General features: G+C 37.2%; 1 protein-coding gene across 6 annotated transcripts in view; it reads right to left on the bottom strand.

Annotated features, from left to right (window-relative positions):
* Myo9a (myosin IXA) overlaps positions 1-17197 on the bottom strand; it is a 178756-nt gene that overhangs the window by 107197 nt on the left and 54362 nt on the right. For all 6 annotated transcript variants that reach the window (XM_027414855.2, XM_027414857.2, XM_027414860.2 and 3 more), the window contains 5 exons: positions 16312-16438; positions 12655-12744; positions 7964-8080; positions 6257-6391; positions 238-359 (listed from right to left, as the gene is read on the bottom strand). In XM_027414855.2, coding sequence (XP_027270656.1) covers positions 238-359; positions 6257-6391; positions 7964-8080; positions 12655-12744; positions 16312-16438 — 591 coding nt within the window. The remainder of the gene's footprint in view (positions 1-237; positions 360-6256; positions 6392-7963; positions 8081-12654; positions 12745-16311; positions 16439-17197) is intronic.

Here is a 17197-nt window from a genome sequence, read left to right as displayed (position 1 = left end):
TTAGAACACTCATCCTTACTTAGACATAAGCTTGTTGGTGTTACTTGCTTGTAAAGCTAGCACTAAGGAGCCTAAGGAACAAGGACTGCTGTGAGTCTGAGGCTACCCTGGGGCTGCAGTAGTCCTAGTCCCAACCTGACCACAGTTACACAGTGAATGAGGTTCTGTCTCAAATGAAGAGGAAGCCACTCAAAAAGCACAATGGTCAATTATGAAACTGATAAGCACCATACTCACTTGCTTTCTTCATCCAAAAGATGAAGTAGTCCGGTGGGTTTTTTGCTAATAAGATTTATGCAACAAGTATTATCAATATAATCTATGTTGTGCCAACTGATACCTTCAGTTCTATATTCCTCCTGGAAGAAACAAGCAACAAAATATCAATTTATTTATCTTTTAGAAAATAACGGGCATATGACAGCAATGTTTCTTTTTTGGGTTTTTTTGTTTTGTTTTGTTTTGCTTTTTTAAAAAGGCTGCAGTTACATATGGCTTTATATGGGTCACCTAGCCTATTACACCAATGTAAATGTTTCTGTACTAACAACATGTTTTTTGTTATTATGACTCTTTACTATAACTTGAAATCAGATATAGTGATATCTTCTGTGTAATTCTTTGTAGTTGATACTATTTCAGCTACTTCGGGTCTTTTGCACTTCTGTATGAATCTTAGGATTCTTTCTATGAATGGTGACATTTATGGGGACTGCACTGAATTTATATCATATTTTTGACAATATAGCTATTTTAGTAATAGTAATACTTCCAATTCGTGATCATGGAGGATCATTCCATCTTCAAGTGCCTCTAGTTCCTTTCTCCAGTGTTTTCAAGACTTCACTTACAAGTCTTTCACTTGGTAAGTTTATTCCAAGGTATTTTTCTTTTATCTGAGGTAATTAAGAATGGAATTACAGTCCATCGATGGTAGCAGTTGCCTTTCATCCCAGCACTCAGGAGGCCAAAGCAGGAGGATCTCTGTAGGCAGGTTGATCTCTGTGAGTTCCAGGCTAGCCTGATCTACAAAGCTACAAAGAGAAACCCTGTCTCAAAATGCCACCCCACCGGCAAAAGAGAAAAGAATGGAATTACTTCCTGGGCTTCATTTGCTGATAATTTTCCAAGGTTTTGGGAGTGATCACTGATTCTTAACATGAAAATGTTCTAATAGGTATAAAATTAGCTATGTCCCACAGCATGCTGGTTAACTGTGGCTAGTTTCTAGTGTATTCATCTTCTAAACTATTAAGATACATATTTACTTAGTTTTGGTTTTTGTGGGTGAGTTGTTTGGCAACAGTGGGTGCTGAACTGTGGGAATCTCACACTTGCTAACAAGTGTTTTCCCATTATATTATATCCCTAGCCTTTTTTTTTTTTTTTGATATACCTTCTTATACCATTTTACTTTTAGCTTTGTGTATATTTGGACTGCCTCTGATAAACTGTTTGCTATTAGTCTGATGGTTTTCAGCTACTAAAGCAATTTATAATTAATGTACTAAAAATGGTACCTTACTATTTCCTCCTTTGCTTGTTTATCCGTATCATTTTGTTGCCCAGGCTCTTCCAAATAGCTGGAACTACAGATTTGTGCCACAAACCCCAGTCTCAGGCACTTCTTCTATACTTCCTTTTGTTTTTGTTTGGATTGTCTGGGTATTTTTGCTTTACTTATAATCTACATTAATTTGTAAAAGATTTTATATTCATTTACTATTTTGTGCATAGTCTGGAAATTATAACATGCATATTTAACTTTCAATGTTTAACACAAATAAAATTTTCCATAACTTACCAGTTAATACAAAGATGTCACAATCTTTAAACTAGAAAAGTCCTTACCTTTCTCAAATTTAGTAATATACTGATTAATATTCACCCACTTTAAAAAATAATTTCACAATCAGGTGGTGGTGGTGGCACATACCTTTAACCCCAGCACTTGGGAGGCAGAGAGGGGTAAATCTCTGCGTCCAAGGCCAGCATGAACTACATAGTGAGTTCCAGGACAGCCAGAGCTTCACAGAGAAACCTTATCTCAGAAAACCAAAATAGAACCAGGCACTGGTGGTGCACACCTTTAATCCCAGCACTCGGGAGGCAGAGGCAGGCGGATCTCTGTGAATTTGAGGCCAGCCTGGTCTCCAGAGCAAGTGCCAGGACAGGCTCCAAAGCTACACAGAGAAACCCTGTCTCGAAAAACAAAAACACCAAAATAGTAGGAGTAATAATAATTGTATTTAGTAATAGTAGTATTTCACCTTCTTTCATTCCATTTTGAACATTTTGTTATAATAGGAATACAACTAATAAGCAGGCCTAAAAATAAGCTTTAGTTTTAAAGGAAATGAATCAACCCTGTACAGGCGCAACAATATCTGAAGCCACTTGGCAGTATGGCAGTGACATTCTTGGGCCCTCAGTCACTGCCATTGCACCGTTGGCACACCCCATCAAGCACGAGGATTGCATTTTCCTGGGGGAAGATGAGGACTGAACCTGACTTAAAGTTGCAACAAGCTCCTTGCCCTGAGAAGAGGGTGAAAAAGGCAGCTCAAGAGGTGAAGATCATGACAAGCTGATCTGATTGAGACAATGACTGAATTCCTGCTAAACCTGTAAACAGTCAGGGATATGATACTGAATGAGTGCTTCCTTTAACCCCACTGACTGGAGTGGGTGAAGGTTTGCCACATATGTGGGACTAGCTTCTCATTGGTCCTGCTGATATCAATCAAGATGAAGACATAGAGAACTGTGCCTGCCAGATTGCCAAGATATATATACATCAGTGGGGATAAAACAGATGCCCTGAAGTCCACACACCTAGATGCTCTCTAGATGAAGAGTGCTGGGGAGGTGTTGCCCAGGAGTGCCTAGTAGCAGAAGGGTTGGTAGCAATACTTTTAACAACAGTCTGCAAGTTGAGTGGGCATCTAGGAATAGTTCAAAAAAAAGTAAACTAGACTATGTCTCTATCACTGTGGTATGGAGGAACCATGAACAAAACTCTGAAGTGGTACAATCTAGATTATGCAGATTTAGCTTCCCGGCTTCACCTTTGCTGGGTATATGTGAGAAGAGGTTCCGAGTAGTGTCACTCTTGTATTAAGTACATACAAAGCTCATAGCACGTGGCAAACTCAAAAAACCCTGTAGCCACAGGCCAATCTACTACCTTTAAGTATTTACTAATGCTGGCTTTCTACAATTGGTTCATTAAAGGGTCTGCACCAAAAAGACATCTTGTATTTTTTCTAATTTTGTTTTGTTTTGTTTTATGAACATGGGTGTTCTGCCTGAATGTCATGTTTGTCTGTGCACCACATGTGTGCCTAGAGCCCATGTAGGCCAGAAGAGAACAGAGGTTTTGAATCATCAGGAACTAGAGTATACATGGCTATAAGGTGCCATGTGAATGCTGAGAATTGAACCTGAGTCCTCTGGAAGAAGAGCCATTGCTCTTTTCACTGAACCATCTCCCAGCCCCATCATCTTGTAAGTCGTTTTGTTTGTTTGTTTGTTTGTTTTGCTTTGCTGGTTTTTTTGAGGTAGGGTTTCTCTGTGTAACAGCCTAGGCTGCCCTGGAACTACTATATGCACTTTAGGAATAACCTGAAGTTAACAGTTATCATGAGTTTCCACTTTGCAGAAAAATTCTACTTTGCTCTTCAAACCCTAACAACTAGTTCAACAACCTTTTACCAAAACAAGAAAACCTTTTTTAGAAAGAAAGCAACCTTCAAATACTGGGCTCTCCTGCACAGGTTTGTTACTTACAGACCTAGGTTTTCACTTATCTGAAAGGAAACCTTAAAGTTCACTCTTTTTAGCTTTTTTGTTTGGGCTTTTATTGGGATATAAGGTGGGGTAGAATGTGGAAGACTATCCTCAAGACAAGGTTAGTCTGACACCACCAGTATACCATGCACACAAATATTTGCTAAGTACAAACTTCTAAGTAAGACTGTAAGGCTCGTGCAGGAGAGATAGCTCAGCAGTTAAGAGCACTGACTGCTCTTCCAGAGGACCCACATGGCAGCTGACAACTGTAGAAATGAATCAATGATGGTAAGGATAATTCAGGGCATATAAAGGAAAAAAGGGACATTATAAATGCTAACATGAGTATTTTCAAATATGAGACTACTTTTCAGTTTGTCTTTTATTCCACATGATCTCTGATAATAACTTGACTCCGGATTCTATATCACTCACTGAGACTAGTTCAACTAGCTAAAATCTGACTGGAATTTGACCTCCATACACACATCCCAGTATGCATACACTTAACTCTCTCTCTCTCTTCTCTCTCTCCTCTCTCTCTCCTCTCTCTCTCTCTCTTTCTCTCTCTCTCTCTCTCTCTCTCTCTCCCTCTCTCTCTCTCTCTCTCTCTCTCTCTCACACACACACACACACACACAAATGAATATGTATTATTTCTATTTTTTTTTATTTTTTATTTTTCGAGACAGGGTTTCTCAGTGTAGCTTTGCAGACCAGGTTGGCCTGGAACTCACAGAGATTCGCCTGCTTTTGCCTCCTGACTGCTGAGATTAAAGACATGCGCCACCACCACCCGGCTAAATATGTATTATTTCTAAAACTTCAATTATGTTGAATAATTTAAGCAATCAATCAAAATGGCCAGACCTAAAAGCTCTTATGCAACGATCCTTTAAACAAAAAACAAACAAAAATATACGCTTAAACCTAGGACAAAAAGCAACAAGTACCAATGGTAGAGGCTTGGCTTTTTGGTTTGCTGTTGTTTTAACAGCAAACAATCAGACAGTAAAATAGCTCAGTAGAGAAAGGCACTTGCCACACAATCTTGATGGTCTTGAGTTCAACCCCTACAACCCACAGAAAGGAAGAGGAGGACAACTGAATCCAAAAGGTTGTCCTCTGACCTCCATCTTTGTGCCGCAGCACTTGTGTCTGTACATACACACATAGACACAGATACACACACCATACATGAATACATAGGTAATAATAAAAAAATTTTAAGTTGGCATACAATACAATGAACTTTACTGTGGCACTTTTATATATACCATTATACTTTGTGGAAGCTACATGTCATAAATTTCTTTAAAATTGTTCAGTAGACCTACTATTATGGGTTTTGCATTTATTTTCCATTAGTTAGCATTTCTGTTAAGTTATGATAAATCCTATTACAGTTGCCTAAGTCATCACTATATAAACTGATATTCTGGGTTATAAACTAGGCCTATAACTGATTTCAAACTAAATCTGGAGGAAAACACAGTATCTTTTAGGTCCTCTTCCCCTAATAATTGTAATAAAAACTAAGAAGTCAACAATTTTGAGATTCTCATAGGAAATGCCTTTTTGGTTTTCTTGGTTTGTTTCTGCTTTTTAGATTTATTTATTTTAGGTATATGAATGTTTTGCCAGAATATATTTATGTGCACCACAAGAATGGCCAGTGTCCACAGATGTTAGAAGAGGGTGGTAGATCTCCAGATGATTGTAAGGCACCATATAGGTGCTAGGAACTGAACCCAGGTTGTCAGGAAGAGGAAAAAGTGTTCTAAATCGCTGAACCATCTCTCCAGCCCCAGAAAACACTTTTTTATTCACATTCTGTTCAATCCAGATTCTTTGATCTCACTCACACAAGAAGTAGAGATGAAAGCAGTTAAATAAGAATTAAAGAGCCAGGTGATGGTGGCTCACGCCTTTAATCCCAGCACTCGGGAGGCAGAGGCAGGCGGATCTCTGTGAGTTTGAGGCCAGCCTGGTCTACAAGAGCTAGTTCCAGAATAGGCACCAAAGCTACACAGAGAAACCCTGTCTCGAAAAACCAAAAAAAGAAAAAAGAAAAAAAAAGAGAAAGAAAGAAAGAAAGAAAGAAAGAAAGAAAGAAAGAAAGAAAGAAAGAAAGGAGAATTAAAGATAAGTGTAACCATACCCAGGAGCTACAAAAATATAACACCCCAAAAAAAAGCAAAAACCCACTCATGTTTCTTTTCATTCAAAGATATATGTAAACAAACACAAATTAATACATGCATCTGGCAATTATTGAAAAAGAAACTTTTGTAAGACATGAATGAAAATATCTGCTCTGATTATCATTTCCTTATAGTGAATGATATGACCACCACCACCACAATAAAATGCAATAAATGAATAAAAATGCAACTGTAAAAGTTATGACAACGATTCAAAAGTTTGGATAGGAGGGCAAACACACATATAGTTAGATACTCACTTGCTCCAACTTAAAGATATGCTGATTAAAGTAGTGCTGTAAACGTTCATTAGCAAAATTAATACAGAACTGCTCAAAACTATTATTTTCATAATCCTCAAACCCAAAAATATCAAGAACACCAATGGACAAAGTCTGTAAAACAAGAGAAAATGTATTTAAAAACAAGTCTCCAACTTATTCATATTACAAGTAGTATGAATATTTAAAAAGTAACTAGAGAAAATATTTGTAATATGCATCAAACTAAATCCCTAAAATGTCCACAATAGCTCTTAAAAATAGAAAGAAAAATAAAACAAACTAAGATACAAATAATACAGAGGAGAAACAAGATTAAGAAAAACATGACAATATTCTTGGCTTTCATTCCTAAAACAAATGGCAAAAATGGGAGACTAATTTTCCTTATTATATGGAAAATATAAATACTGATAGTATATAACATGAATCAAAGTTCAGAGAGAAAAGGAACTACACACCACTGGTAGAAGTATACAGTCCTTTTGGGAAAGCAATAGAAACAATTTTTTAAAATATGCACATCCTTAAATCCAGCGATAATAAAGTGAATTTATCTACAGAGAAGTACACAAAGGTCAGTAAAAGATATCCATATTAGAACATGGTAGAGTATACCTGTACCCCAAGCACTACCAGTCAAGCATAGAAAGATCTCAAGTTCAAGAACAGCCTGGCTATACAGTAGCACTCTTATTTCAGTATTGTTTACAATGAAACAAAAAAAAAAAAAATTTACTTGTAGTAAGATCATCTAAGGCACAAATCACAGTGAGTATTACAATTTGGGGTTTTTTTTATTCCCACCCCCCAAGACTGGGTTTCTTCATATAGACTTGGCTGTGCTGGAACTCTTTCTGTCCATTGACCAGGCTGGCCTCAAACTTAAGAGATCCACCTGCCTCTGCCTCCCAAGTACTGGGATAAAAGTCATGTGCCACCACACCTTTAATTACACAATTATTTTAATTTAAAGGGAGCTTGCTGCCAATAATTACACAATTATTGGGAATATATAATTATATAGTTCAAAAAATCTTATATGACAGTAAATTTTATAAAAATCTATTTAAGAGATTTTTTTATATAAAAAGCAAACACTGAAACAATACAAAGTTTGATTCTTCTGTTTCTATTTCTTTTTCTTTTCTTTTTTTTTTTTTGTCTTTCCAGACAGGGTTTCTCTGTTGTAGCCCTGGCCATCCTGGAACTCGATTTGTAGATCAGGCCTGCCTCTGCCTCCTGTGTTGGGATTAAAGGCATGTGCCAACTATTTTTAAGATCAACTTTGTATATAAATGTCCATAGCATGTAAATACATAGGGAAATGGTGTGGAAAGACACACAGAACAGTTAACCTGAATAAGGAAGTAAGTAATAGAAGTAAAGTTAATTTGTCTCTATGTAATTGTTTTCCTTAAAATTTCAAATACTAGAGCCAGGCGGTGGTGGCGCCCGCCTTTAATCCCAGCACTCAGGAGGCAGAGGCAGGTGGATCTCTGTGAGTTCGAGACCAGCCTGATCTACAAGAGCTAGTTCCAGGACAGCCTCCAAAGCCACAGGGAAACTCTGTCTGGAAAGACCAAAAAAAAATAAAAAATAAAAAACAACAACAACAAAAAATTTCAAATACTCACCAGTTTATTGAACAATCTTCAGGTAAAACATAATACAACAGATCTTTACCTTAGTATTGTGTTCCAAATCTTTACTATTCAGGAGTGCATGATTAATACGAAACACTATCCAGTCAAACAGAGCACTGTATAAAGACTTAGCCATGGAGTTTCTCACCGTCACAGCCTACAAAACACATAGAGAATTATGAGTATAAAGTGGATGATAATACTTTCACTAAGATATAATAACAAAGACTGTTTTTGTTTTCACTTCAGAAGGAAAACCTATTTTGAATTAGAAACTGGATTTTCTCTCAATTTAAATAACTTATAATTAAAATTTTCTACATGTACTCTAATTTAGTCCAACTCAGGGATCTAGGAAAAATGACCATGAAACAAAAACAATGTATGAATCACTCAATTCAAAGCCTTTTTTTTAACTGACTATGGGGGCATATTTTCTACCAAATAAAGGTGGTAAAATGGGAAGTCAGAAAACAAATAGCCATACCAAGTATAATGGGAGAGAATATTCTAGGTTAAGAAATAAATCTGACAGCAAAAATAAGGACATTACCATTTGCAGAATCCTTCTTATACTCTTAAAACAGACTGCCACAATGATCCTACTAGCTATCTTCAGTTTGTCATTCACAATACTGTTCCATTTCAAGAAATAGTAACAATCTCTTGAGTAGGAATTATGATTTTTCTCTCATTTCTCTATTTTCTTGGCACTATCCAAGCAATCTAAATTTGTTTGGAGGGAGTGGGATCAGGGCTAGGGAGATGACTCAACAATTAAATTGCTTGTTAGGAAAGCATGAGGACAGAAGTTCAGATCCCCAGAACCTACATAAATGTGGGGAAAGCAACCTTCGTGTAATTCCATATGGGAAGGAAGAGACAGAGATGAACATAACACAAAGCAAACTGGGTTTCTTTGTGTAGTCCTGACTGTCCTGGAACTCACTCTGTAGACCACGCTGGCCTCGAGCTCACAGAGATCAACCTGCCTCTGCCTCTCAAGTGCCGGGATTAAAGGCATGCACCACCACCACCTGGCCATACAATGCATCATAACACTATTTTTAAAAAAAGAATGCATTCTCTAAGCTGTAAACTACAATAATATTCTATTTCCTTCAGAAGGGAAAAGAGAATCTCAGCAAATTAAGGAATGTAAAATATATAAATATTTTACAGAGTATGAATAAGCATAGTATATAAGATAAAAGCATTTTATAACAGTAAATTTTTGAGTATATTCTTGAGTTAAAAACAAACCAACTTCAGATTAATCAAATCTATTTGGTTATAGGAAAAAGAATTTTTATTTTTAAAAATAAGTCATAAAGAATCCACATATACCAAATTAGTCTATATTTACCCTCTATCTCTACCTAATTCTATACTCTCTAGTTATTCCCTCTGTAATGCAGTCTAACCTATCATTTCTATTTCAATCCTATCTCCCATTATTCAAGTCATTACTAAGACCTACTGATCATTCCAAATAATATTTCTCTCCTTTTCTTAGCATGTCACCATCCTACATAAAGCAAACTCTTTCTCCTTCCTATTGCAGCTTCTGAACTCATCTTGCCTTCAGTGTCTAAAATGGCCCTCAAATACCTTATTCCCTACTGATATGTTCTGTATACTTCTTTCCCTATGACAGCTAATTTTTACTGTTAACTAGACTGGACTTAAGATGACTAAGAGGTTAGAAATTTATACCTCTATGTGTATCTGCAAGGCCATTTGCAGAAATAATAATATTGTAAGAACTCTAACTGAATCAATAATTAATTCCATTGACGGATTAAAAATCTGACAGATTAATAGGAAATGGGGGAACTAGAAAAGGGAGCACCTGAGTAGAAGAAAATAGGTCACTGGAGTGTGCCTTGGGGTTTATATCTTGCCCTAGTCCTTCCTTGTGATTTACACTGCTTCCCAGCTGCCATGAATAGCTCTGTTCTACCATGAGCTTCTGCCATAATATACTACCTTGAGTCCAGACGAGTAGACTGTCCTAAATGGACTATGAAACCTACAACACAGTGAGCCAAAAGGAAATCCTCTCACCCAGCAGGTGTTTTCTGATTTTCTGATGAATTTTGTCAGAGCAATGAAAAGTCAAACAGACTTACTTGGAACTCTAAACATAATGGACTTTATTCTTGAAATCACCATTTGATACATTTTAATGGTGATAGATTTTTAAAAACAAAATTAAAAATCTAAATCAGTTGATTTTTAAGTATTTATCTGGGAACTTATCACTACAGTGGGGAGATCAAGGGATACAGGGGAAATATTACTTCAGTTCTACCTATAATCATAAGAAATGGAGTCCTATCAATAATCTATGAACCTAGCATTTTCTATCACATCAGCTTGTATACCAGTATTCCAAAAAATTAACCCAAGTACAGACTCATATGACCAATGTAAATTGCCACAATGGTAAACCTATGCTATATCAAATCACACTGCTGCCAGAATACTAATTTTAAAAAGTCCAAAAAAACAGTTTAGTTCAAAATGGACTTTCTATTGCTATTTGTATAAACTGCCAACACATAAGGGCTGGTTCACATTTCAAGCCCTATTTAGTACACTATTAAGCACAAAGAGGATTTTCAAGTACTTACCAAACAATAAAATATATCAAAAATATCATGAAAAAATAAAACAAAGTTAAATGCTAATTTAATAACAAAATGTAATTAAAATTGTATCTTATGATACAAAGCACTGGGAACAAATTATTTAATCACTGAAGTTAAATATAAAAGAAAGGCAAAACTGTTTGTTACAAGCCTGCTTCATGCTGTTCAAAAGGGAGCTCATGGAATAGAACACAGACTGGACAATGAACAGATCAATGCCATCCACAACAAATTCTCTGGAGTTCAACATCAACTTCCTTGGTTCTGAATCTTTTACACCTCTAACTTCACATTCCTGAACTATGTTTTGGATACTCATCATTTTCTTAAAATTGTAGCTTTTATACCCTTATATCTCAGTAATACAATAATAATAAAAACTAAGTATTCAGATATTTAAATAGGGAAGAAAAAAAAACAGAATACTGCATCCCACATTTTAAGACTTCAAGGGGAAAAAAAGGAATTCAAGGAAAGACAAGCAAGGTGGTGTACACCTTTAATCCAGGAGGTGGAAACAGGTAGATCTCTGAGTTCAAGGTCAGCCTGATCTACAGAGTGAGTTCCAAGACAGCCAGGGCTACACAAAGAAACCCTGTCTTGAAATCCGTCCCCTGGGGAAAAAAAAAAAAAAATTCAAGAAGAAACAAAAAGGAGATAAGATTAGCCAGCAATTAAGACGAAGAAAAGACAAAGTATAGTGAGCAGCAAATGACTGAAGAAATAACCACTGGGGTGAAATACTGCTTTTATTTATAATCCCATCTATCATCTATTTGGCCTACAATAATAAAATGAAACAAAATAATGAAGAGGGTATGAGTATATAGTTCTGTGGTAGAATACTTATCTAACACATACAACATCCAGGGTTCAATGAGGTGAAGAGATAATAACTGATCTGACTTAAGGCCCACTCTACAAGATGAAAACCTATTTGGGTGAACAAGAACCAGAGGCTAGAGCGCCCAGGGACCTAGGGTAAAACCAAATACACTGGTGTTAAAAAAAAAGAAAAGAAGGCCGGGCGGTGGTGGCACACACCTTTAATCCCAGCACTTGGGAAGCAGAAGCAGGCAGGTCTTCTGTGGCCAGCCTGGTCTACAGAGTGAGTTCCCAGGCAGCCACGGCTATACAGAGAAACCCTGTCTTGAAAAACCAAAAGAAGGAAGGAAGGAAGGAAGGAAGGAAGGAAGGAGGGAGGGAGGGAGGGAGGGAGGGAGGGAGGGAGGGAGGGAAGCTGGGCAGTAATGAAGTACGCCTTGAATCCCAGCACTCAGAAGGAAGAGGCAGGCAGACCTCTATGAGTTCAAGGCCAGCCTGGTCTACAAAACAAGTTCCACAACAGTCAGAGCTATTTGTTACACAGAGAAACCCTGCTTTGCAAAACAACAAAACAAACTCCCAATGATATTCTGCTATACTCATAGATTAGTGCCTTATTCAGCCATCATCAGTTTCCTCCTGCAACAGATGGAAACAAATAAAGAATCTCACAGCCAGACATTAAGCAGAGTGAGAGACCTTGGAACACCAGACCTAAATGGGATGTCTCCATCAAATCATCCCCTCAGAACTCAGGAAGCCCCTTGGAAGAGAAGACAAAAAGAGTTTAAGAGCAGAGGGAATGGAGGACACCGAGAAAACAAAGTCCTCTAAAACTCATATGAACTCACAGAGAATGAAGCAGCATATAACAGGGACTGTCTATGGCTTTCAGTTTATAGTGTTTTTATGAGATTCCTGAGTGTTCAAACACGTGGGTCTCTGACTTTTACGCCTTCTCTTGGGCTCTTTTCTTTCTGCTGGCTTGTTGGGTCCAACTTCAATGTGACAACTTTTGTTCCATCTTATATTTTATCTTGTATATTTTAATATTTAAATAAATAAATATAAAGGTGCACTGAATTTTAAGCTCCCAAATCTTTGGAAAATTTATGATTTTTTTTCCTAGAAAATATTCCAATTAATATATTTTGCTTAATGTTATCTTCATTTCATAAAAAGAAAAAGCCCTACAAACCCTATATTCTAGAATATTAAAAATATATTAAAAATACTGAAAAGGAAATCATACCTCTGCCAACTTATATGGTAAAATAAGTTTTTCTCCTACTGTCACCGTCTTCCTTGTAACTAATGCTTCAAAGAGCATCTCTTCTTTAACCTATAAAGTAGAAAGGCATATTCAATATGTAAGATTTATGACAGAGACTGAATTGCAATACTGAAAAGCTAACTAGAGAAAAAATTTTAATGAAAGAAATATACAATGAATATAAAGAAATGCGAAGGAAATACATAGGAAATCTTAGTAACATCTAAAACAGAATTTAAGCATACCACTAGCAATAATTCCTCTACCCAAAATAGAAAAAAAGGTAACAAATAGTTTCTTTTCAAAGTATGCTTCCAAGTGAATGTTTAATTCTACAGTAGAGAGCTTACCTAGGATGTGAAAAGTCATGAGTCCTCACCAGCATCCCCCCCCCCTCTCTCTCTCTCTCTCTCTCTCTCTCTCTCTCTCTCTCACACACACACACACACACACATCTAAGAATGGGTGTGTGTGTGTATGTGTGTGTATACACATAAGCACACACAAATGCTTTTCTAGATTTCACCATCTAAAGTTAAGGACATGGACTAAAGATAAAAACACTCCTTCAATTTGAGGAATACTAATGAATACTTATGTTCTAGAAATTTATTTTTATTTTTACATTTGAGTATTGAATTTTCAGATAAAGGTGCTACTTTGCTTTTACCCCCTACCCCAGAAGTAAACAATACCATGTTTGTTTGTAACAGGGTCTCACTCTGTAGCCCAAACTGGCTTCTAACTCATGGTGACCCTTCTGCCTCAACCTTCTTAGTGCTGAAGTTCCAGGCATACATCGTCAACACCTGATTGTATTATAAAATTTAGGGGGAAAAAAATGGGACCTGGATAAATAGCTCAGTGGTTAAAAACACTTGCTTTTTCCATAGGGAATGGGCTCCAAAAAGCCCATTCATGCACTAAGAATACTGGTTCCACTGCCAGTGGCCCCATAGACTGTCCAAGCTCCCCAACTGACACCCACATTCAGGGGTCCTGGTTCAGTCCTATTCAGGTTCCTCAGCTGTCAGTCTGGAGTCTATGAACTCCCACTTGCTCAGGTCAGCTGTTTCTGTGGATTTCCCCAGCATGGTCTTGACCCCTTTGCTTATCATTATCACTCCTCCCTCTCTACAACTGGATTCCAAGGGTTCAGCTTCAGCTCAGTGCTTAGCTGTGAATCTCTGCTTCTGCTTCCATCAGCTACTGGATAAAAGCTCTATCTATGGTATCATTTAAGGTAGTCATCAATCTCATTTTAGGGGAAGGGCATTTAAGGAAGACTCTCCACTATTGTTTAGATTCTTTGTTGGGAACATCCTTGTAGATTACTGGGAATTTCCCTAGTGTGAGGTTTCTCAATAAGCCCATAATGGCTCCCTCTCTTAAGGTATCTTTCTTTGCTCTCTTTCTCTGTTCTTTCCCCCAATTTGACCTTCCTGATCCTTCATGTTCTCCTCCCCTCTTCTCTCCTCCTCTTTTCCTACCTCCCTCCCCCCAATCCTCCCAATTTATTCAGGAGATCTTGTCCCTTTCCCCTTGGGTGGGGGGGGGGTTGTCCATATATGTCTCTCTTATTTATCCCTAGTGCATGAATGGGCTTTTTGGAGCCCATTCCCTATGGAGGGATACCTTTCGGCCTAGATATAGGGAGGAGGGCCTTGGTCCTGCCCCAAATGATGTGACAGACTTTGATGATCACCGAGAGGAGACCTCACTCTCTCTGAGGAGTGGGGTGAGGGTGGGGATGGGGAGATGGTGGGGGGAATGGGATGACAGGAGGGAGAGGGAATGGGAATTGGTATGTAAAATAAGATTGTTTTTAATTTAAATTTAAAAATTAATTAAAAATCTTGCTTTTGCAGAGGACCTTGTTTCAATTCTGAACACCCATATGATGGCTCAAAACCATTGTAATTCCAGTTCCAGAGAATATGATACCCTCTTGTAATCTTCTTGGGTACCAGGTACACATATGATACACATACATACATGCAAGCAAAACAATTATACACATAAAAGAATTTTCAGTACACAAAACTTTGTCATGTACATCTGTGTGTATTCAGTATGTGTATGTATACAGGCACTGTGTAAGGCAGAATTCAACGTCAGGTATTTGTTCATTTCTGGAGATCTTATTTTGTTTTGTTTTCTGAGACAGGCTCTCTCTGTGTAGCCCTGGCTGTCCTAGAACTGACTATGAAGACAAGGCTGACCTTGAACTCATGAAGATCTGCCTGCCTCTTACTCCTGAGTGCTGGGATTTAAGGCATAGCCTCCAAGCCTGATTCCACCTTATTTTTTTCTGGCAGGGTCTCTCAGAGCTCACTGACTAGCTATACTGACTGGCAGTAAGCTCAGGGTATTGCCTTTCCTGCCATCTATCTCTCACTCTCAAACTCCCAGTTCTTAGATTACAGAAGCACAAGATCAGCTTTTACTTAGGTGTGTGGATCCAAACTCAGGTGTTCATGCTTGTATAACAGGTACATTACCAGGTGAGCCATTCCCCAAACCTCGAATTTCTCTTTTAATTTCCCTGAACCACTCTTAACTAGCCTGACAAAAGAATATTAAATTAAGACTAGAATCCTTGCTATTTATGTCTGGGCTTAAAATAGGACCATCAGGCACAACGTCCCAATTTATCATAGTACTAAATGGTTGATTAAAATATTACCTGAAATGACTGATTAAAATCTAGTCTATGACCTTCAAAATTACAACCTCCAGATACAATAGTCTACATCTTGGTAGAAATTTATTCCAATGAATAGATCTAACTACAATTAAAGGCATTCCTTTTTCCTGTCTCTTCTGTCACAATATCATTCCATGGAAGTTAATAAGCAATGACCAGTCATATATAAAGAAAAAATAAACACTGCAGTTTCAGATATGAAAAAAGAGGCAGATGCTCTCAAGTGGCATTGGAGCTTTATAATGGACACATACTAGTGAATAATTTTTTTTCTCTGAAACTAACCTAAATTATGCCAAGGAGAAGTAAATGGTTCTATGCACAATGAATTACTTTAAACTTCTTTATTTTTTTTCTTTTTTAGATTTATTTATTACGTATACAACATTCTGCCTCCATATATGCCTGCATGCCAGAAGAGGGCGCCAGATCTCATTACAGATGGTTGTGAGCCACCATGTGGTTGCTGGGAATTGAACTCAGGACCTCTGGAAGAACAGCCAGTGCTCTTAACTTCCCAGCCATCTCTCCAACCCCTACTTTAGACTTCTTAATAAGGTTAAACTCCATGAAGAGGCATATGGCCAAGGTATTATTTGAAATTTCAAATTTTAAAAAAGCACCTGAAGCCGGGCATTGGTGGCGCATTCCTTTAATCCCAGCACTCGGGAGGCAGAGGCAGGCGGATCTCTGTGAATTCGAGGCCAGCCTGGTCTACAGAGCGAGTGCCAGGATAGGCTCCAAAGCTACACAGAGAAACCCTGTCTCGAAATACTAAAAAAAAAAAAAAAATTGCACCCCAAGCTATTCTTAAAACAGTATCAAATAAAATCATTTTTAACTAAATAAGCCCACTTACAAGTACAAAGGATATATAAAATAAGATGTTACCCAGTATCTGAAATAAGGACTGAGAACGAATGACTCACTTCTAATAATTCTGAGACAATAGGCAGTACTTCAGGATTACAGATATCAATAGAGTCATCCCGATAGGTCTTCTTTTTATAGGAGATATTACCCAAATGGAGTATTGCTGAGAGCAGAGAAAAAATCCTGTGAAAATAAAAGCACAGATTAAAGTTTGCAAAGTACGTTCTTAAAGCTCATTTCACTCCAAAACCCAAAATAAATTTACCAGTACAAGTTATGAATTTATCTTCATGAAAGAATAGTAATTTTAACTAAACTTTACTATTAACTATAGGTCAAGTATTAAATTATTTACATGTAATAGTACATATACAATACACATAATATTACATATAATATATGGCATTTGTTGCATAATTCTTCCAAGAGGGCTTCTTGCTAATGCCTGAATTTGCTATAATGTTTCACAAAAGCCATTCCTTTCTTTCTTTTCTTTTTTTGTTTTCTTTTGTTTTGTTTTGTTTTTCAACTACAGCTTTGGAGCCTGTAGTAGAATTCACTCTGTAACCAGGCTGGCCTTGAACTCACTGAGATCCACCTGCCTCTAGCTCCTAAGTACTGGGATTAAAGGCATGCGCCACCAAGGCCTGGCAAGCCATTCCTTTCTAAATGCTTCTGCATGTTATTTCAGAAACACTGAATAGGAATCTCCAAAAGGAAGACTTTGGAATCCACTTTTTATCCAGTATTCTGGGAGAATTTTCATATTTAATTTTATTTTTTAAATGTTCTCCTATATCTTATTATGGTTCTATTGAAAATTATATATATAATATATATATATAATATATATAATTATGAAGTTGGTGGAATTTACTCGAAAATACTATGTCACTTACTATGAAATACTTTCAAATGAACCCTCTTTTATCTACTTCCCTC

This window comes from Cricetulus griseus, chromosome 4 (assembly GCF_003668045.3).
Source record: "Cricetulus griseus strain 17A/GY chromosome 4, alternate assembly CriGri-PICRH-1.0, whole genome shotgun sequence".
Classification (NCBI taxonomy): domain Eukaryota; kingdom Metazoa; phylum Chordata; class Mammalia; order Rodentia; family Cricetidae; genus Cricetulus; species Cricetulus griseus.
Note: the sequence above shows the minus strand (reverse complement) of the source record. Positions and strands in the feature narration are given on the sequence as shown.